Source organism: Heteronotia binoei, chromosome 6, assembly GCF_032191835.1.
Source record: "Heteronotia binoei isolate CCM8104 ecotype False Entrance Well chromosome 6, APGP_CSIRO_Hbin_v1, whole genome shotgun sequence".
Classification (NCBI taxonomy): Eukaryota; Metazoa; Chordata; class Lepidosauria; order Squamata; family Gekkonidae; genus Heteronotia; species Heteronotia binoei.
The window spans coordinates 89,092,888-89,114,451 of NC_083228.1; the positions used below are offsets into that span (position 1 = coordinate 89,092,888).

Genomic DNA, 21,564 nt, shown 5'->3' on the forward strand with positions numbered 1-21,564 from the left:
AGAAATAATCTCTACTCTCCAAAAATTTGACCAAACCTTATTTAAAATCATTTAAACCAGTACAAGAAAGTTCCATGAGTTAATAATGCATGTGTGAAGTAGTATTCTTATCTGTACCCAATCTCAATTTCATTAGAGGTAGGAAAAAATCATTCTCCCTATCACTCATGATTTTATGAACTTCTATCACACCTCTCACCCCTGTTATTTTTCTTCTAAACTAAAAATCCCCACATGCTTTAGTTTTTCCTCATGGGAAAGGGACTCCATCCCCATAATCTCTTTCCAAAATTTGGCAATGGGGTAATCAGCACTGTAACACAATATTCCAAGTAAGGTGGCACCAGATTTATATAAGTACGGTAATTACAACATTGATTGCTGTATTTTCAAACCCATTCCTACTAAACTCTCAGATGGAATTTGTCTTCTTCACTGTCACCATATAGGGACTTGACATTTTCATTGAGCTCTGCACACAAGATTTTTTTTAAATTAACAATTTCAGACTCATCAGTGAACACCCAGTCTCTCTGGCCTGTTTTTATTTTGCCCACAGCCATTTGTCTTTTGTAACACAAAACACATCCAAAACACACCACATCTGTATGGCCGATCTCACTTTTTGCTGAGATAGCATTTTAAAAATCACTTAAATTTAGTGCAATAATTATGGAAATTCACAGATATTAATTTTCAAGTTAAAAAATAAGAAAATAAAGTGTGATGTTTGTGACATATAACACTACTGAATATATACAATTCTAGGGTGGGGGGAACATTGTAAAAATAGCCTTACTTTAATATACTCTCTCCTTTTATTTATTAATTAGCTTCTTTGACCAGTGGTCTTAAGCTCAAGATAAAACAAGACAGTAAATACAACACAAATTACAAATAATTTAAAACAAAAATAGATTAACAGCAAGGAAGAAAACCAATAATCATGATCACAGGACATAATCAAATAACCTGAAAGAATATCTAATACTGATATAAATTAGCCTTACTTTAATATATTCCCTTAGAATTCTCCTCTCTGAAATGACCTACCTGCCAAACTCAATCCTACTCCTAGTATTTAAGCATGGCCAACACCATCATCCTAAAAACAATTTCTTTAGAGTAAGTTCCACGGAATAGACCCCTGACTAGGATTCTCTCTAATTTAACAAGGTAGCATTGTTCAATATCAGTTCATACTTACATGTGCTTCCTGTGAAATTCAAGTATTTTTCCTTGTAGTCTTTCCTGATTTGGAAAATACAGATTGTTTTTAAGGTGTTCTCGGTCCCCCGTTTCATCAAAATCTCCAATCTCCGCTGTGATAGAAGGAAAAATATAAAGCTGTGTGCATTAGGGTTGCAAAGTCCAATTCAAGAAATATCTGGGGACTTTGGGGGTGGGGCCAGGAGACTTTGGGGGTGGAGCCAGGAGACATTGGGGCGGAGCCAAGAGCACGGGTGTGACAAGCAGAATTGAACTCTAAGGGAGTTCTGGCCATCACATTTAAAGGGACAGCACACCTTTTAAAATGCCTGCCTTCCATAGAAAATAATGAAGGATAGGGGCACCTTCTTTTGGGGCTCGTAGAATTGGACCCCCTGGTCCAATACTTTTGAAACTTGGGGGGTATTTTGGGAAGAGGCACTAGATGCTATACTGAAAATTTGGCACATCTACCTCAAAAAACAGCCCCCCCCAGAGCCCCCGATACCCGCGGATCAATTCCCCATTATTCCTTATGGGAATTGTTCATGGAGGTGCATAATGGCTGTGGGGGTGGGGCTTCCCCCGCCAGCCAGCTGGCTGGGGGAGGGGGGAAGCCTGTAAAACTGGGGGACCCCCCGCTGGGACCTGGGGATTGGGAAGCCTAGTGTGCATGTGTAAAGTGCCATCAAGTTGCAGCTGACTTATGGTAACCCAAGCAAAGGACTTTCCTCTGCAGAGTCTTCATTGGTGGTCTCTGTTCCAAGTACTGATCCTACTTAGCTTCCTAGATCTCATGAGATCAAGCTACACCATGCCGCTTTCCTTAAACATATTTAAAGTTGTACTTTAAAACAAAAACAAAATACCTACTTCATTACCAAAATTACTTCCTTCAAGTATCTCATTTACAAGCCCTATTGGCTTTTAAGATATTAAGCAGCAGAATTAAGCTGCAGTCTTACAGAACTGTCAGACTTCCAAGAAAATGGAACTTCCTTCCAAAGAGATTTTTTTAGCTTTATGTTGAAAGTATAAAGCAGGGGTGTCAAACTCATTTATTATGAGGGCCTTATCTGATGAAAATGAGACCTTGTCGGGCCAGGCCATGTGTGTCATAAAATGTAATGCCAGGTAGCGGAGATATAAACTTCATAAAGGACTTAGACAAACATAATTAAAGATTTCGTATCCTGATTGAGGGAACTGGGCAAAGGAAGCTCTGGCTCTTTCCCTTCCTCCCCAGGGGATGAGGGGGCAGAGCCTCAGCCAGTAAAAGGAAAAGAGGCTTGGCTCAGTAGCTCTACTGTGTGATTGAGAGAGCCTGGCAAAGCAAGCTGTCCCCCCCCCCCTTCAGTCAATGGAGAAAATAGAGGCTTTGCTCTGTAGCTCCTGTGTGATTGAGCAAGCCTGGCAGAGCAAGCTGTAACACAGAAGGAAGTAAGAGAGAAGGAGAAGAAAGCAGACTTGCTTGTGGGCCTGATAGGAACACTCTGGGGGCCTTATCTGGTCTCTGGGTCGCACATTTGACACCCCTGGTGTAAAGCATTCCAGTATGACTCTGATTTGTTTGCATCTCCAGATACATGCCTGTCTTCCAGCACAATCTGCAGGTAACTTTGAAGATCTTCAAACAGCTTTACTATAGCAGATTCCACTAAACAGACTGCCAGCATTTAAGCCCAATTTAAAGCCCAAAAACACTTAATTCAAACTGCATTCCACATGTCCAACATCTCATTTAAACCCATTTGCCTCACCAGTCTAAATGAACTATTATCATACCAGGGATCTGTGGCCCAGGTAGGCTCTGTGCTGATTTAAATCAGACAAGAGATGCTACTGAGATAATGCAACAGATTAACTAAAGTATTTCAAGTGAAATGTTTAATGCTAATACTTGAACTAACTGAATCTGATGTGGAGATAAATTGCCAATGTAAAAGGCATATTTTCCCATTATATTATCCAATGTAAAAGGCATATTTTCCCATTATATTATCCATTAAAGATAGACTTTTCTAGGGCATATGAAGAATTATCTGTGGGAAAGTCGCAGGCATCTTTGTTTTCTGAACCTAGGAAGGACCAAACTGAGGCTGGAGAGCCACATGAAGCTCTTCATTAGGCTAAATGAGACTTGTAGACCAACATACTTTCTAGCTGTCATCTCACTCAGACACATTTTGTCTCCTACCATCAGGGCTTTTTTTGAGCAGGAACACACAGGAACGCAGTTCCAGCTGGCTTGGTGTTAGGGGTGTGTGGCCTAATATGCAAATGAGTTTCTATTGGGCTTTTTCTAAAAAGAGCCCTGTGTGAAACAATGGTGATGTCAGGGGGTGTGGCCTAATATGTAAATGATTCCTGCTGGGCCTTTTCTGCATAAAAAGCCCTGCCTACCATAATATATCATTTTCCTCTCTTGAAGCAGCCACTGGCTCTTGCATAGCACCCTCTTTCCTCACGTAGCTGCTGCTCATGATTGGCTGTGAAGCTGAAGAAAGAGTACATGTAAAGATGTAATACTGCATCTTTTTCTTAAAACAGTGTCAGTAGCTTACATCTCAGTCAGATTACTGCAGTGAGGTCTACACAGGATTCCTTTTAAGAAGTGTTCGGAAACTTCAACTGGTGCAGATTGCTGTCACCAGGATATTGACTGGGATGGGTTTTAGGGACTGTATCACTCCAGTCTTTTCCCATCTGCACTGGCTCCCAATTTGTTTCTGGGCACAATGCAAGGTACTGGTTTTGACCTTTAAAGCCATATACGGTTAGGGACCTACATACCTAAATACTGCCTACTCTCTTATGAATGTATCTGACACGATGGTCATCTTCAGCAGCCCAGCTTCGGGAGCCCATACCTTCCAAGAATAAGTGGATGGCAACCCAGAAGAGAGCTTTCTTGGTTGTGGCACCAAAATCTGGAACTCTCTCCCCAGGGAGATTTGTCTGTTACCTTCTATTGCCATCTGCTGCCAGCAGGTGAAGACTTTCATTTGGTGTTCCTCAGTGATCCCTCATTCCTGCCCAAAGTTTTAACTGCTGTTTTTTGCATATATTTTAAGTCTGGTTTTAATGATGTATTCTTTGGTGTGCATTTTAACCATTTTAAAATGTCATTTTATTATGTATGTTTTTGTTAGCTGCCTTAGTGGTCCTTATGAGGGCAGAAAGAAGGAAAACAAATTTTGTAAAATAAATAAATTAAATAAAATACAGAGTGGAGCAATGGGGTGAAGTGAATGGAGAAACCAGATTAGCATGATGCCTGCCCAACCCCGCCCCTTCATTAGTCTTGTGCAGCTGCTACTTTCACTACCAACTGCAGACTTGAGCAAAAGAGGGGCACAAAGTTACATGTTGATTCTGTTCTCCTCTCTCTCTATGGCTTGCTTAACGTTCTTGCCCAACTGGCCTCTTTTGAGAGGGAGGACCTCTATCTATCTGGTACATCTTTATTCCTCCCTTCATCCTTCACAGTAATGTACACAGATCTCCCTTCCTCCATTTTATCATCACAACATGAAAAAAGGCTCGTCACAAAGCTATAACTCTAAACAAAGTTACTTGGAAACAAGCACCATTGAAAGAAGACTTCTAAGTCTTACTAAGCAAGTATGCTTAGATCTGTGGAGAAGGATTCCTAATGCTGCAGCTTCTGGTTCATTTGTGCATCTCATCAAGGATCTCAGTTGCCTATCAAAATATCCTGAAAGTTTGCCAGAGAACCTACAAATGCTGCTTTCGAATTAAGAACAGAATAACTAATAGAATAAAGGGGGCATGTCTCATCTTGCCAGACTGTAACAGACTTCTGATCTAGTGCCTGGGAGCTGAACACAGTCATTGCTGCTGATGACCGGGCAGAAGGAAGTGGGGAGACAGAATGGAGAAATTCTAACATTGCTCTAACTCGTTAGTCTCCCCCAAATGAAAAAGTAAAACACCTATAGACAATGTTTCCATTTGCCTGTCAGAAGATAAAAACATAGCACTAACAGTATTTACTATTTATATAGCATTTTCCGTGGTTAAAGCTCTTCAAAGACTTCACAAAGTTTGAGTCCAGTGGCACCTTTAAGACCAACAAAGTTTAATTCTGGGTATAAGTTTTCGTGTGCATGCGAAAAAAGGCTTATATCCAGAATTAAACTTTTTTGGTTTTAAAGGTGCCACTGGACTCAAGCTTTGTGCTACTGCTTCAGACCAAAATGGCTACACACCTGAACCAAAGACATCACAGTAATCCTTAATAGTTCTATGAGGATGGCCAGTATTATCCACGTATTACAGATGGGGAACTGAGGTCGACAGGGGTTTACCTAAGTAGAGTTTTTCTATTATTAAGTCATATTTGAACCATGTTTCTACATATACTGAAAGAAAGGCAAGGATGCCAAACAAGCTAACATTCTGGCAGCCCCTGAGCTTCAGTGGAGTATACCAATTTAATTTCAGTGTTTATTTCTTGATGTTTATAAAGTATGAAAGTGGAGACAATGCCCTCCCATAAGAGATGTTAGAAACTAACACTGTAGAAGGTGAGAAATGAGGAGTGCTGCTGTGTTGTCGTTGCATGCAAGGTGTTCCTCTACCAGGTCTCTCTTAATCTGCAGTGCAAACAGATACCTAAAAAGAGAAGGAAAAAACCAGAAGTATTATTTTTTCCCATTTAAGCTGTGGCAAATCATTTACTCTGAATGCCTCCTAACAGCTACATACTAATTAAGACCAGTAATAGCTGGCAAGCCACAGCCCATACACGACTTAGGCAGCCAGTACCTACACATCCTGTGCTACCACATGACTTCTGCTGATATGGATGTAGTCCCCCTTTCCCTCAGCTGCTGTTTCCTACTGCCAAACCATTTCATAGGCAGTTCCTAATAAAGACAAAAGGCACCATCAGCCATAGCTCCTTTCATTCACATGCAAACGTCAGCCACACTAAATCTTATAAACTGCAAAACTACTATTACTGATAGGCTTTACATTGAAAGTGATCAAGCCCACATTGCATAATATGATGCTAATATGATTCAATGCAAGCAAGGCACCCATATCAGCTGGGCTTTGGGTGAAAAATCTGTCCTCTGTGAGCCCCTCCATGCTTCAGGAAAGAGAGGTGGAGCACCCCAATGTGAAAGTAGGAGTACACAGCTCAGAATCTTGATCTTAAACCTGCAGACAGCTCCAACACTTTTGTACATCCTAGACACAAACCATAAAAAGCTTTACTGAGAATAACCTGCACTCTCAGTTGCTGAAAGTGGACTTACAGTTAATGAAGACTGGTGGTGACTTATAGTCCCTTTAACTTGCATCTACTAGCAGCCTAGTCATCACATTATCTTTCTGCCTGCCCCTGACTACATAGCGGGGCTGCTCTCCCTCCCTATATCTAAAATCCACACACACACACACATATAATATAGACAATAACATTGCTTTCTAAACCCACTAAACCACCCTTTTCTCATAGACCTGCCATGACAGCTGAAGGGGAAAATCTTTTGGGGGCAACCCATTTGTGGGAGCCAATCTGGGAACTGAAACTGTTATAAAGCCTTCCCTCTGGAAACATGGACCCTAGGCATGTGCTCTCTTTCTGGGGATTTCTAATATATGCTGCACCTCTTCCAGCAGCAATAATAGGACCATGAAAGTGAGCAGCAAAGGTAGAGCCTTCTCTATTACAATAGGCTTCAGAACACTGCTTCACTAAAACTTGCCTAGCACTGAATTTACCATTTTTAGGCATCAGTCAAGTATGTTTTTGCTTTCCCCTATCATTCAAGCCCTGGCCTCTTGTGGAATTTTATCAGCCATCCCAATTTTATCCTATTTTTAAAGTTCATTATTTATGTAAGTTATTTTCTAGGGTACTAAGATATTTTCCCAATTTTTTCAATCAGATGCTTTCAGTTATTTTAATCTACAATTGTAATTCACTTGTGCACTAATCTTATGTATGGTTGTCAGCTGCTTCATATACACTTATATGAAGAGGCCTGGTATAAATATTTTAAATAATAAAATGAACTAATAGCATGATGATGATGAAGATGAAGAAAGAAGAAGATATATAGCCTGACCCTCCAGAGTCTTACAGGGCTCACAGTAAAAAACCCCACCATAACAACATCAATATCAAAAGAAGCTATACATTAATAAGCAGCCTATAATTATTTCCATGAAAGAGTCCCCAGGCTAGAAGCAGGCAATAAAAACAGCAAAACAAAGATGAAATACTTCAATTAAAAACCTGGTTTAAAAGGTGCCTAAAGGATAGCAAAGTGAGTGCCAGGCAACTCTCAGATTCCAAATACAAGATGCAACTAATGATTGCCACCTGCCTTGCCTCTATAGGTGCAATTTTAATTCATAAGTTGGCCAGTACAGGATGAGACATTCCTAAGAAGCACATGCCTTATTCTTTGCCATAACTGAAATCATAGAAGAGAAATTTCTGGCACTTGATGTAAACTATGTAAACCTTTGCCAATCCAACACTGTCTATAGATCCCACACCCATCAATAGCAATCATCTACAAAAGGAGACATGCAAAGAGAAAGTCAGATTCCAATATCAAGAGAAAATTAATAAGCACAGCCAGACAAAATGACTGGCATACACTGAGATTCAAACAGAAAGATAAGGACAAATGAACAGAAGACGACAATGATGGATACACAAACACCATTGGGCAGAGCAGCAGCTATGAGAGACTTAAAGCATGTATGTCTTCAAGATGGTTACTTCTGTATAATACAGAATGAAAACTGAAGGAGAAACTGTTTCCTAAACATTTTCAAAGCAAAGCATGCATGGAAATGTACACTGTCAAGCAGACACACAGCCACATAGGCTCTGCAACAACAAAACTCAAATAATTACTACTAAATTAATAATATACTGAAGTAATATACAGAACAGTACCCGAGGAAACAGGCTAGTATTTGTAATCATCACGTAAAACTTCAACAAGTAGGTCCTTACAAGAATTTTCTAAACTATAATTTCTGACAATTTCCTTGATACAGAATTGTTTCTCTACTCAGCATGGTTTTCAGTTTGGAATAGATAAAACTGAAATAAAGATCAGTTTAAGGACAATCATATAACAGTACAGTCCTAAGCAGGTCTATTCAGAATCCTGCTGAAGTTTACTCAGAGATACTGTCAGTGAAGTGTTTTCAGGATTGTACTGTAAAACTCCCAGGCCACTTTACATGGAAGTTATTTCATTAATAACATTACTCATCTCTTAGTCAAACTGTACATAAAGAATGTAATAGTGAGAACTACTTTACCTGGTATATTCTTCTTGTAATTGACCAGGATCAGGAGGAAAGAATTTTACAGCTAGACGAATCATTGCATTCTTTGGTCCTATAGAAAAGCAAGTTCCATTACATTTGTAATCACATCCATATTACATTTTAAACAATTAACAGTATGATAGGCAAAGCATTATATTTGCAACTGATAATTCTCAAGCAAGGCTGTGTCAAGTGTCTTATGTTGTCACTGGACAGACCCACAGCCCTCCATAAGAATCCTCCAGAAAGCATTCACAACTTGGCAAACCTCTACACAAAGTGTTTCAAAGCTTCTCATCATCAAGTGAATGGAACAACCCAAATGCAGCATTTCAAAGAACTTCAGTTCCTACCCAATAGCAAACTGACTGGCTTCTTCTTTTGGGAAGGGTCAGACCCTTAAGTGCATCAATGCACATTAAACATCAGAAGTCACAAAAATTCTAGAATAATGAGTGCCAGAGCTTTTCCACTGCATTATTGGTCATGTGAATAAGATGATAAAATGTGGCTCATTCCAGCAGCAACAATCATGTTTGCATTCTTTATATATGGAGCAATCATCCCTATGTACTGCAGTCCTAAGCTCTGCTCACGACCTGAGTTCGATCCCTGGTGGAAGCTGGGTTTTCAGGTAGCTGGCTCGAGGTTGACTCAGCCTTCCATCCTTCCGAGGTTGGTAAAATGAGTACCCAGCTTGCTGGGGGAAAGTGTAGATGACTGGGGGAGGAAATGGCAAACCACCCCATAAAAAGTCTGCTGTGAAAACATGAAAGCAATGTCACCCCAGAGTTGGAAACGACTGGTGCTTGCACAAAGGACCTTTCCTTTCATCCCTATGTAGGCCTAGAGGTATCCCAAGATGGAGGTATCTAGCCTAGTTCTTAAGATCAAATTAGTCACCACCCTCAGCCTCAACAAGATAAAGCAAAGTTCTGCAATTGGGGACTGTGAAAGAACAGGATGCTGAATATGTACGTGTGGAGATATGCAATTTTTTTTTATACTGAAAGAATAATTTAAAAAAACACATACACACATATAATGAACAGACATTTCTAAATTTAAAAAGGATTATGAGCTCTGTACAAAACCAGATTTCTCAAGCTTTCCAAAGGAATGCAGAAAAAAGGAATTCTGAACAAAAGAACTCTTTTTATAGGATATCAAAGTAGAGTGTTATAAAGATATTGGCTCAAAAGCCACCACAACACATTAGATTAAGAGATGCTGGGAAGTGATCACAATTGCTTACTGTGCAACTAATGAATACAAGCATTGGAATGATCTTGCTAAAAGTCATAGTGTTCTACCAATCTAATCTAGATTTTTTTTAAAATATATGGGCCTTTCATTAATATATTATCTGTACAAAAATAAAGCAATTCCCCTGAATAACAAAGAGCAACTTTAAAGGGCAAATACTAATCAACTGAAACAGAACAATGCCACACAACCTAATCATTAATCCTAATATGATAAAAACCTGCAGGGTTGTATTTTAGATTACCTCTAAATTTTTAGTCCTCCTAACATTTCTTAAATGTTATATCCCTATGGAAATTCTTCAAATTCAGGCAGTCTTACAAGCAGAAAATGATTAATCTCTTCTTGTAGTCATGTGAACCATTTGGCTAGATTAGTTTCTCCTTTTCACATATAATTAATTTGCATATAATTCCAATATAATTTGCATATAATTGACTGGTTTTACACTGCTTTTTAGTAATGAATCCTTTTTTAAACTGTATGTGGATTTTTTATGTTTTGAAATCTCTTTGAACTTCTTAGGAAAAGTGAAATTGGAATACTAAGAACTGCACCTCAAATCTCTTAAGAATGCTCTTTACTAACATGATCTTGCAAAAGACATTCTGAAGCATAAACAGCATTAACTATCTCCAAAACCTGTCGATCTGATATGGATTGTCTCCATCTGGAGTGGATATTATCTGACCACAGAAATCTGACAGAGCAGACAAAACATCCCGCAGAGATTTTTCTGTTTCTCATGTTTCTGGCAAGACCCAGAAATCAGCCCAAGTCTGTGCATGCTTTTAATGTTAAGAATAACAGATTTTCTAACAGCAATCTTAAAAAGAAATTCAAAGAACATAAGAAAGCAACTCTTCTGACATACAGCCTACAAGCTTCTGGGCAACTGCCAGGTGAACAGCAAGCTAGCTGAACAGAAGAGAGTAAAACCACCAAAGTGCCAACATAAGAAAAGAGCAAGACAGAAACAGTAGAATGATGGTGGTTTTACTCCCCTTTCTCTGCAGCCATCTGGTCCTCCCCCAGATATCCTGACAGCCTCATTCTCCCGCCCAACCTGCTGCACACTATGCTGAGGAAACAGCAGGAAGACTGAGAGGGAAGCCGTTTCTGTCACTTCAGATATTCAAGGTCTGGCTAAGGTTCAACAGTGTAGGAAAAGGCAACTCTGCTTCTGCAGAGGTAGTCTGGTAATGAAAGAAGTTCTGGTTACATACTAGAAGGGCAAACCTATTAATTCTGGACCTCTCGGTGGCTTTTCATAACACTGATCACAGTATCCTTCTGAATTGCCTTCCAGGACTGCAATTGGGAGGCACTATTCTGCAGAGGTTCTGTTCCTACCTGGAGGATAGATTTCAGAATGTGGTCCTGGGGGGGGGGGGGGGGGACTGCAGCTTTGCCCTTTGGCCTCTGGCCTAAGGGTTCTCCAAGGTTCTATCATGTTCCCTAGGCTTTTCAATATCAATGTAAAGCTGCTGGGAGAAGTCATAAGAACATAAGAGAAGCCATGTTGGATCAGGCCAACGGCCCATCCAGTCCAACACTCTGTGTCACACAGTGGCAAAAAATTTTATATATACACACACACTGTGGCTAATAGCCACTGATGGACCTGTGCTCCATATTTTTATCTAAACACCTCTTGAAGTCATCTGAAGATCTGGGCTGAGTTGCCACCAATATGCAGAAGACACTCAGCTCTATCACATGCTAACAGGCAATCCCAGGAAGGCTCTGGAAGTAGTTTTGGAATGGATGAGAGTTAACAAATTGAAACCTAATCCTGGTGCTACTGGTGGGGGGGAAGGTCTTACACAGGAAACAGATTATTCCCTGTTTTGGATGGGTTTGCACGCCCCCTAAAAGAGCAGCTTTGTTGCTTGAGTGTGTTCCTGGCCCTGGCCCTTCTGTTGGATAAACAGGTGGCAACAGTGGCCTGGGCTGTCTTTTACCAGCTTTGGCTGGTGAGCCAGCTGTGGCCCTTCCCGGGCACAAAAATCTTACCACTGTGGCCCATGCCCTGGTAACATCTAGATTATATTACTGCAATGTGCTCTATGTGGAGCTGCCTTTGAAGACCATCCAGAAACTGCAGTTAGTACAGAATGCTGCAGCCAGAGTACTGATTAGAGTGGGCTGTAGGGACCATATCACTCCAGTCTTGTTTCATCTATACTGGCATTCAATTCACTTTGAGGCTCTATTCAAGGAGCTGGTATTGGCATTTAAAACCCTGCATGGCCTGGGACCAATATACCTTAAGGACCACCTTCTCCTGCATGAACATGGCCATTCACACTGGTCATTTTTGGAGGCCTGCTTTGGTTGCCCCCACCATTTGGTCAGATGGGTGGTGACTTGAGAAATGGCTTTCTTGGTCATGGCAACAATATTTTGGAATTCCCTTTTTTTAAGCTGCGCCTTGCCAAAGGCTGAGCACATCTCACAGAGGTCTGGGAGGAGCAGAGCAGAGCAGCTCTGATAGCTGAGACAGCTGGAGAAATTGCTGAGAATTTCTGAGTTTTGAAGGACTACATTCTAAGGTTTGTGGGGCTGCCTAAAATTCTAAGGTGTGATAGCTGGGGAACTGCTCTTTGTTTGGTTGACTGCTCTTTGTTTGGTTGACTGCCTTAAGGGTGAAAGAGATTGAGAGTGATTGCTGCTGATTGAGAGTGATTGCTGAGGAGTGCCCTGCTCCACCTCTTTGCATTTTAAGCTGCGCCTTGCCAAAGGCTGAGCACATCTCACAGAGGTCTGGGAGGAGCAGAGCAGAGCAGCTCTGATAGCTGAGACAGCTGGAGAAATTGCTGAGAATTTCTGAGTTTTGAAGGACTACATTCTAAGGTTTGTGGGGCTGCCTAAAATTCTAAGGTGTGATAGCTGGGGAACTGCTCTTTGTTTGGTTGACTGCTCTTTGTTTGGTTGACTGCCTTAAGGGTGAAAGAGATTGAGAGTGATTGCTGCTGATTGAGAGTGATTGCTGAGGAGTGCCCTGCTCCACCTCTTTGCATTTTAAGCTGCGCCTTGCCAAAGGGCGAGAGCTAAAGGGCTCTTGGCCTGTGGCTCTTCGCCTAGGGGCTCTCTAAGGAGCAGGAACCCAGATCCCTGGCTTCCTTGTTCTCCAAATGCCATGCTGGGAATTATTAGGAAGGGAATTGAAAACAAATCAGCCAGTATCATAATGCCCCTGTATAAATCGATGGTGCGGTCTCATTTGGAGTACTGTGTGCAGTTCTGGTCGCCGCACCTCAAAAAGGATATTATAGCTTTAGAGAAGGTGCAGAGAAGGGCAACTAGAATGATTAAAGGGCTGGAGCACTTTCCCTATGAAGAAAGGTTGAAACGCTTGGGACTCTTTAGCTTGGAGAAACGTCGACTGCGGGGTGACATGATAGAGGTTTACAAGATAATGCATGGAATGGAGAAAGTAGAGAAAGAAGTACTTTTCTCCCTTTCTCACAATACAAGAACTCGTGGGCATTCGATGAAATTGCTGAGCAGACAGGTTAAGACGGATAAAAGGAAGTACTTCTTCACCCAAAGGGTGATTAACATGTGGAATTCACTGCCACAGGAGGTGGTGGCGGCCACAAGTATAGCCACCTTCAAGAGGGGTTTAGATAAAAATATGGAGCACAGGTCCATCAGTGGCTATTAGCCACAGTGTATGGAGCACAGGTCCATCAGTGGCTATTAGCCACAGTGTATGTGTGTATATAACATTTTTGGCCACTGTGTGACACAGAGTGTTGGACTTGATGGGCCGTTGGCCTGATCCAACATGGCTTCTCTTATGTTCTTAAATAAGGTAAGTTCCCAATAAGGTAAGTTTAGGTAAGTTGACCCGCCAGAAGGGGAGCCACTTAAACAGCATTTAAAGAGGACTGTATATTTTAATATATATATATATATATACAATGAAGATAGAATGCCAGCAGGGGGTTGGGGGCTTTCCAGTGTTTTGCACGGAGTGTCACATGTATGACTATCTGCCCAAAGGACAGAAGTCTTGGGTGTGTGCTCGATGCAAGGAGCTCCTGGTCCTCAGGGAACGAGTTCGTACCCTTGAGGCCGAGGTGACTGCCCTGGAGAAGCAGAGACAGTCAGTTAGGCACTTGGGGAAGACTCTCGGGGGCGTATTAGATGAGCCCCGCTCTGAACGTAGCAGCCCCGTTGCTGCCAGAGAGCGTGAGGGTCGAGAGGGAACAGGGCACCGTGCTGAGGATAAGGGGAATGCGCCCTCAGAAGGGACCTCTTCTTCGGTCGGTGAGCGGGAATCCTTTCGCGCCAAGGAACCATCCCTGAGCAGGGGGAGAGGGGGGGTATTGGTAGTTGGTGATTCGATCATTAGGCAAGTAGACAGCCGGGTGGCGAAACCGCGTACTGACCGTATGGTGACTTGCCTGCCTGGTGCGAAGGTAGCGGACATTACGCGTGTAGTAGATAGACTGATAGACAGTGCTGGGGAGGAGCCTGTGGTCGTGGTGCATGTTGGCACCAACGATGTGGGGAAATGCAGTCGTGAGGTCCTGGAGGAAAAATTTAGGCTGCTAGGCGGGAGACTTAAGGCCAGGACCTCCAAGGTAGCCTTCTCAGAAGTGCTACCTGTTCCACGTGCAGGGCAGGAGAGACAGGCACAAATTAGAAGTCTCAATGTGTGGATGAGACGATGGTGTAAGGAGGAAGGGTTTAAGTTTGTTAGGCACTGGGATGCTTTCTGGAACAAGCGGGAGCTGTACAAAAGAGACGGTCTCCACTTGTCCCCGGATGGAACCAGGCTGCTGGCGCTTAAAATCAAAAAGGTGGCAGAGCAGTTTTTAAACTAAATCTTGGGGGAAAGCCGACAGGAGATGAAATGTCTCTGGTTCGGGAGGACTCGTCTCAAAGAGATGAAGGGTTAGCTGCTATTTTTCTACCGGGTAACGGACCGGAGTTGTCCACTGTGAAGGTGACAAACAATATGGACTGTCTGCCAGTGTCTCGAGGCGGCAGGAGGAAGGTGGCGGGCCTAGCTCGCCTGGGAAATTATAGATGTTTGTATGCAAATGCTAGAAGTGTTCAAAGTAAAATTGGTGAATTGGAATGTTTAGTGCTGGGAGAAAACATAGACATTGTGGGAATTTCAGAAACTTGGTGGAATGAGGAGAATCAGTGGGACACGGTGATTCCTGGATATAAGCTATATCGGAAGGATAGGGAGGGAAGGGTTGGAGGTGGGGTGGCTCTGTATGTCAGAGAGGATATACGGTCCAGTAAGGCTGAGATCAGAGAATTAGATTCACTTTTAGAAATGCTTTGGGTTGAAATAGAGGGCCCAAAAGGAAATTTAACTATGGGAGTTTGTTATCGCCCACCAAATCAAAAGAGAGAGGACGATTATAATATGATGGAAGGCTTAAAGATAGTGGCTAAACGTAAAAACTGTGTTGTAATAGGTGATTTTAACTACCCGCAGATTGATTGGGTCAATATGTGTTCTGGTCGAGAGAAAGAGATTGAGTTTCTTGATGCTCTCAATGACTGTGCTATGGAGCAGATGGTCTCAGAACCTACCAGGGGTGGGGCGATCCTGGATTTGGTCCTAAGTAATGCCCAAGACTTGGTGAGAGATGTAAAAGTGATTGCGCCGCTTGGGAGCAGTGACCATAATGTTATTGATTTCACCGTTTGGATAAATAGGGAGTTGTCCAAAAAGACCACCACAACCACGTTTAACTTTAAAAGGGGTAAATACACTGAGATGAGGAGGCATGTGAGGAAGAAACTGAAAGGAAAGGTACATACGGTCAAAACCCTTGAGAAAGCTTGGACGCTATTTAAAACTATAATCCTAGAAGCTCAGATAAAATACATACCACAAGTTAGGAAAGGCACAAACAGGCATAAGAAAAGGCCTGCGTGGTTAACAAACAAAGTAATGGAAGCTGTAAAAGGTAAGAAGGACTCCTTTAAGCGGTGGAAAACCAGTCCAAGTGAGATTAGTAAAAGGGAACACAGGCTGTGGCAAATCAAATGCAAGACTGTGATCAGGCAGGCAAAAAGGGACTATGAGGAGCATATTGAAAAAAACATAAAGACCAACAATAAAACTTTCTTCAAATATATTAGAAGTAGGAAACCAGCCAGGGAGGCAGTGGGGCCCTTGGATGACCATGGGGTAAAAGGATTACTGAAGGAGGATAGGGAAATGGCTGAAAAGCTAAATGAATTTTTTGCCTCCGTCTTCACTGTAGAAGACGAGAACTTTTTGCCCGCCCCAGAACCACTAATTTTGGAAGGGGTGTTGAAAGACCTGAGTCAGATTGAGGTGACAAATGAGGAGGTCCTACAACTGATAGACAAATTAAAAACTAATAAGTCACCGGGTCCGGATGGCATACATCCGAGAGTTCTGAAGGAACTCAAAGTTGAACTTGTGGATCTTCTAACAAAAATCTGTAATCTTTCATTGAAATCTGCCTCCATTCCTGAGGACTGGAAGGTAGCAAATGTCACCCCCATCTTTAAAAAAGGTTCCAGAGGAGATCCGGGAAACTACAGGCCAGTCAGTCTGACTTCAATACCGGGAAAGTTGGTAGAAACCATTATCAAGGACAGAATGAGTAGGCACATTGATGAACACGGGTTATTGAGGAAGACTCAGCATGGGTTCTGCAAGGGAAGATCTTGCCTCACTAACCTGTTGCATTTCTTTGAGGGGGTGAACAAACATGTGGACAAAGGAGACCCGATAGATGTTGTTTACCTTGACTTCCAGAAAGCTTTTGATAAAGTTCCTCATCAAAGGCTCCTTAGAAAGCTTGAGAATCATGGAGTAAAAGGACAGGTCCTCTTGTGGATCAAAAACTGGCTGAGTAATAGGAAGCAGAGAGTGAGTATAAATGGGCAGTCTTCGCAGTGGAGGACGGTAAGCAGTGGGGTGCCGCAGGGCTCGGTACTGGGTCCCATGCTTTTTAACTTGTTCATAAATGATTTAGAGTTCGGAGTGAGCAGTGAAGTGGCCAAGTTTGCGGATGACACTAAATTGTTCAGGGTGGTGAGAACCAGAGAGGATTGTGAGGAACTCCAAAGGGATCTGTTGAGGCTGGGTGAGTGGGCGTCAACGTGGCAGATGCGGTTCAATGTGGCCAAGTGCAAAGTAATGCACATTGGGGCTAAGAATCCTAGCTACAAATACAAGTTGATGGGGTGTGAACTGGCAGAGACTGATCAAGAGAGAGATCTTGGGGTCATGATAGATAACTCACTGAAAGTGTCAAGACAGTGTGCGTTTGCAATAAAAAAGGCCAATGCCATGCTGGGAATTATTAGGAAGGGAATTGAAAACAAATCAGCCAGTATCATAATGCCCCTGTATAAATCGATGGTGCGGTCTCATTTGGAGTACTGTGTGCAGTTCTGGTCGCCGCACCTCAAAAAGGATATTATAGCTTTAGAGAAGGTGCAGAGAAGGGCAACTAGAATGATTAAAGGGCTGGAGCACTTTCCCTATGAAGAAAGGTTGAAACGCTTGGGACTCTTTAGCTTGGAGAAACGTCGACTGCGGGGTGACATGATAGAGGTTTACAAGATAATGCATGGAATGGAGAAAGTAGAGAAAGAAGTACTTTTCTCCCTTTCTCACAATACAAGAACTCGTGGGCATTCGATGAAATTGCTGAGCAGACAGGTTAAGACGGATAAAAGGAAGTACTTCTTCACCCAAAGGGTGATTAACATGTGGAATTCACTGCCACAGGAGGTGGTGGCGGCCACAAGTATAGCCACCTTCAAGAGGGGTTTAGATAAAAATATGGAGCACAGGTCCATCAGTGGCTATTAGCCACAGTGTATGGAGCACAGGTGTGTATATAACATTTTTTGCCACTGTGTGACACAGAGTGTTGGACTTGATGGGCCGTTGGCCTGATCCAACATGGCTTCTCTTATGTTCTTATGTTCCTCTCCAGGAAGATCAGTCAGTCTATTGGTGTCTTCTGCCAGAAAGCGAAGACTTTTTGTTCTATTTGTCACTCCGTCAATAAGTTATCAGTTCTCCTCCCTGGTTCTGGTGGTGTTTATGTGTTTTTATTGAATTATTTTATGTTATTTTAATTGTTCTAATATTTTATGTGAGCCACCTTGAAGACCCTGATCAGGTGGTTCATAAAAATGTTTTAAATTAATAAGTAGTATTTTATATTACTGTATGTGTTCTACAAGCAGCATTGTTTTAAATACTAATTTCTCTCAAATGCCACTACTGTAGTTGCATACAGTCATCAGGGCATAGTCACTAGTTGCTCCAAGCCCAGATGGTGATGGAAAATGCCAAGAGATCAGAAATACAGGAGAGTAGCCAGTATTAACAAAGCTGCCAGTTGAGTGGGAATTACTAAAAAAGGATAAGGCAAGGGATTAGAAGAACTAGTGAGATCAAGAGCTGGGAATCACAGGAATAAGACAAGCAAAGAGTAGAAAAGCACCACTTAAAGACAGTAGTAAACAATGGGTAGGAACAAATATTTATAATTAAGACATTATGCTAGAACAGCAGGAATAAACAGCTTGGTAATGGCTGTTTATAGCATATGAAAATCCAAGAAGCATGGAAATTGTATTTATAAAGCTTTTAAAATAGCTTCAGTCCTGTCTTCCACTTTCTGTATGAGCGATATTGCATCTAACTCCTGTCCACAAGGAGCCTGTGTGCACAAGTCTCTGGAAACAGTCCCTAGTAAGAATACAGCCCTACCCCATCCTCCAAAAACCTGCATTCCCTAACATCACTCTGTTTTGGAGATACATACATTTGTAAAATAAAAATATATATCCTTACTTCGAATTTGTTTAATGGTGGGTTTCATAGGCTCAAGCCAAATCTGAATGAGAAATAAAGACCAAATAATCATGTAAACATTGAATACAGAATAACAAATATGAAAATAAATTTTAACCAACTTTATTTTTAAAACTCTACACTGCCAATTTTAGTACAAAAGTTTACTGCGTGTATTTTTATTTGCATTAAGTCTACAACAAAATATAAATAGTTACTGTAAACACACATTTAAAAAACTGCATAAAGGAGGAGGAAAGATTTTGTTAAACAAATGAGGAAAGAAACAACAGTGCTGGGTTCTAATTCCAGTTTGGTAGAATGGTTGAAGTATCAGACCAGAAACTGGGAGACCAAGGTTCAAATCCCTACTCTGCCATAGAAGCTTCCTTGGGGGACCTTGGCACACACACTTTCAGCCTAGCCTACCTGACAGAGTTGTTGTGAGGGGAAAAACATGGAGAAGAGAACCATCTAAGCTGCTTTGGGTCCCCACTGGGAAGGAAGACAGGGTATAAATGATGTAAATAAATAAACAAATAGATCCAGAGTGAGCTCTGCTCTAACTATCTTAGGAAATGATAAGGATTCTTGAACAGTAGGCCCCATTGAACTACAAAGTTTCTGGATTCTCTCCCTGGAGCTTTTAAAGGAGACACTGAATGAAATCTGTCTAGGATGGTTAAGGTCTAGGGAATTTCAACAGCACCAAAAGATTGGAATGACCCTCGAGACTCCTTTCAACTGTATAAATGTGTATATAAATGGGGACTTCAAACTTCAGAGACTTTTTTTATGCAGAATCTGGGAAGGCCTGCAACCAGAATCACTCACAAAAATATCTGGTATAAAGCACAGTAGTACAGTAAGACTAGGACTCATGTTTTTTTGGTTTAAAGTCAAGAACCCAGCTTTTAAATATTCAGGTTCTATATCATCTAAATCAGGGGCACCAAATATGCAGCCCATGGGCTGCATCCAATCTGCACAAGGTTCCCATCCATTCCTTGAACAACTGGCTGCTTCCTGCTTCCTTCTCCTGTTCTGCTTCTGCTGCATCACAGCTTGCTTTGCCAGACTCTCTCAATCACACAGGAGTGACAGATAGGCAAGCCTCTGTTCTCTGCATTGGCTGAGGCTCCTCCCCTAAGCCAATGCAAGGGAAGGGAGGGAATGAGCCAGAGTTTGCTTCCTGGCCAGGTTGCCTCAATTGCACAGGCAACAGAGGCAATCCTTTCTTCCCTTACATTGGCTGAGGCTCCTCCCATTTCTCCCCTTTGTTTGGCTGCCTCAATTGTATGGGAGAAATACAAAACGCCTTTAAGACCACCACAGTTTTATCCAAGGTACGAGCTTTTGTGTGCATTGCTACAGTGTGTGTCTGTTTTGTTGGGCTTGTTATGCTATGTGTGTGTTCTGTTGGGCTCATTATGCTGTAGCTCTCCTGGATGCAACTGGGTCTGCCTCCCCTTTTTTATTGTATTCTTGCCCTCATGATACAGTCTCTCTCAGTAGAAAAGCAATGTTTAGATGAGGAATAACAAACCAGTGAGGTGGATTAGGCTGAGGGTATGTGTCCTGACCAAGTTCACATAGCACATTTCCTTTGTAGACTAGGGATTCTGAACCTAGGCTTCCCAGATAAGTAGGCTGATCCTGACCATTATATGTCTCTCATAGGAGTTCCAGTTATTTTTCTGGAGAAATTATAGTTTTGTAGACAAAAACATAGCCCTCACTCTGCGTCATGATGCCTTCACATGTTCTTGACCAGTATACAAAGCAATTTATGTACAAAAGTTCACAATGCCCAGCCATTTCATATTTTCCCCTGGGTCCCAGGCTCAGAGCACTGAGAATGAGATTTCTGTAATGAACGTCAATAAATCAAAAGTAGGTTTGCAGCTTACAGATACACACCTAAACAGCGTACTCAAGATTACTACAGCACAGACATTTTGATGCAATAATTCAGATCAAGAAGTGTCAGTTATCAGAGACTGTTAAACAAAATACTGCAAGAGTGCTAATATTTTAAGCATGTTTTTAAGTAAAAAAACCCTTTTTGTTTGTGTCCTTTATAAAGTTTATATCTCCACTATCTGGCATTACATTTTATGACACACATGGTCTGACAAGGTCTCCTTTATGTCAGATCCAGCCCTCATAACAAATGAGTCAACCCCTGATCTAAATACTTCAAGAAACAGACTGTTGAGAATTTATCTCTATAATAATGTATCTTGATTGCAAAATTTACAAGTTTCCCCATTCTGCAAAAATTATATTTTGCACAGACTGGTGTTAGGGCAAGAACTTACACAGACAGCAATTGATCTGTGATGCCAGAAATATATGAAGGTAACATTTTTGGACATGTACAGTATGAGCACTGAAAATCACATCTAGACACTTTTACTTAAGATGTTCATTTTTTTTTGTTTTTCTCAGCAACCATAAATACTTCTTGCTTCCTTTTAAAACTCCAATTAATTTTTTCTTAATTAGACAGTAAAAATTTCTGCTCAAAAAGCTACATTTTGTAGTTTATTTTCATGCAATTCATAAACCTTTTTGTTTGATTGATTTGTATTTATTTTTAATATGTGAGTGTGTGGGTGGGTAGGTGTGCGCATGCACACCTGGAAGTCATAGTGACCTTTGGTGATTGACCCCTACTAGGGCCTGGAGGATACTGGGGAGGTGGTGAATAAAGTGTGCCCCTGCCTCCCATCTGCTGGTATTTCAAGGAAGTCTCCCATCCAAGTACTTGCCAGAGTCAATCCTGCTTAGCTGCCAAGTTCTGCCTGGGCTATCCAGGTCAGGGCCCAATTCATAAACCTTCTTGTTTGCTTTATTTCATGCTTCTGTTTCTTATAGAACAAGGAAAAATACCAACATACCAAATGGAATTGAATGCATATTTA

The 21,564-nt window shown here is 41.6% G+C and overlaps 1 protein-coding gene across 4 annotated transcripts in view; it reads right to left on the reverse strand.

The window, feature by feature from the left end:
• Nucleotides 1–21,564, reverse strand: part of FARP2 (FERM, ARH/RhoGEF and pleckstrin domain protein 2) — a 132,708-nt gene that overhangs the window by 71,671 nt on the left and 39,473 nt on the right. For all 4 annotated transcript variants that reach the window (XM_060242107.1, XM_060242108.1, XM_060242106.1 and 1 more), the window contains exons 4-7: nucleotides 18,638–18,680; nucleotides 8,533–8,611; nucleotides 5,750–5,847; nucleotides 1,208–1,322 (exon numbers count right to left, since the gene is read on the reverse strand). In XM_060242107.1, the coding sequence (XP_060098090.1) occupies nucleotides 1,208–1,322; nucleotides 5,750–5,847; nucleotides 8,533–8,611; nucleotides 18,638–18,680 (335 nt within the window). The remainder of the gene's footprint in view (nucleotides 1–1,207; nucleotides 1,323–5,749; nucleotides 5,848–8,532; nucleotides 8,612–18,637; nucleotides 18,681–21,564) is intronic.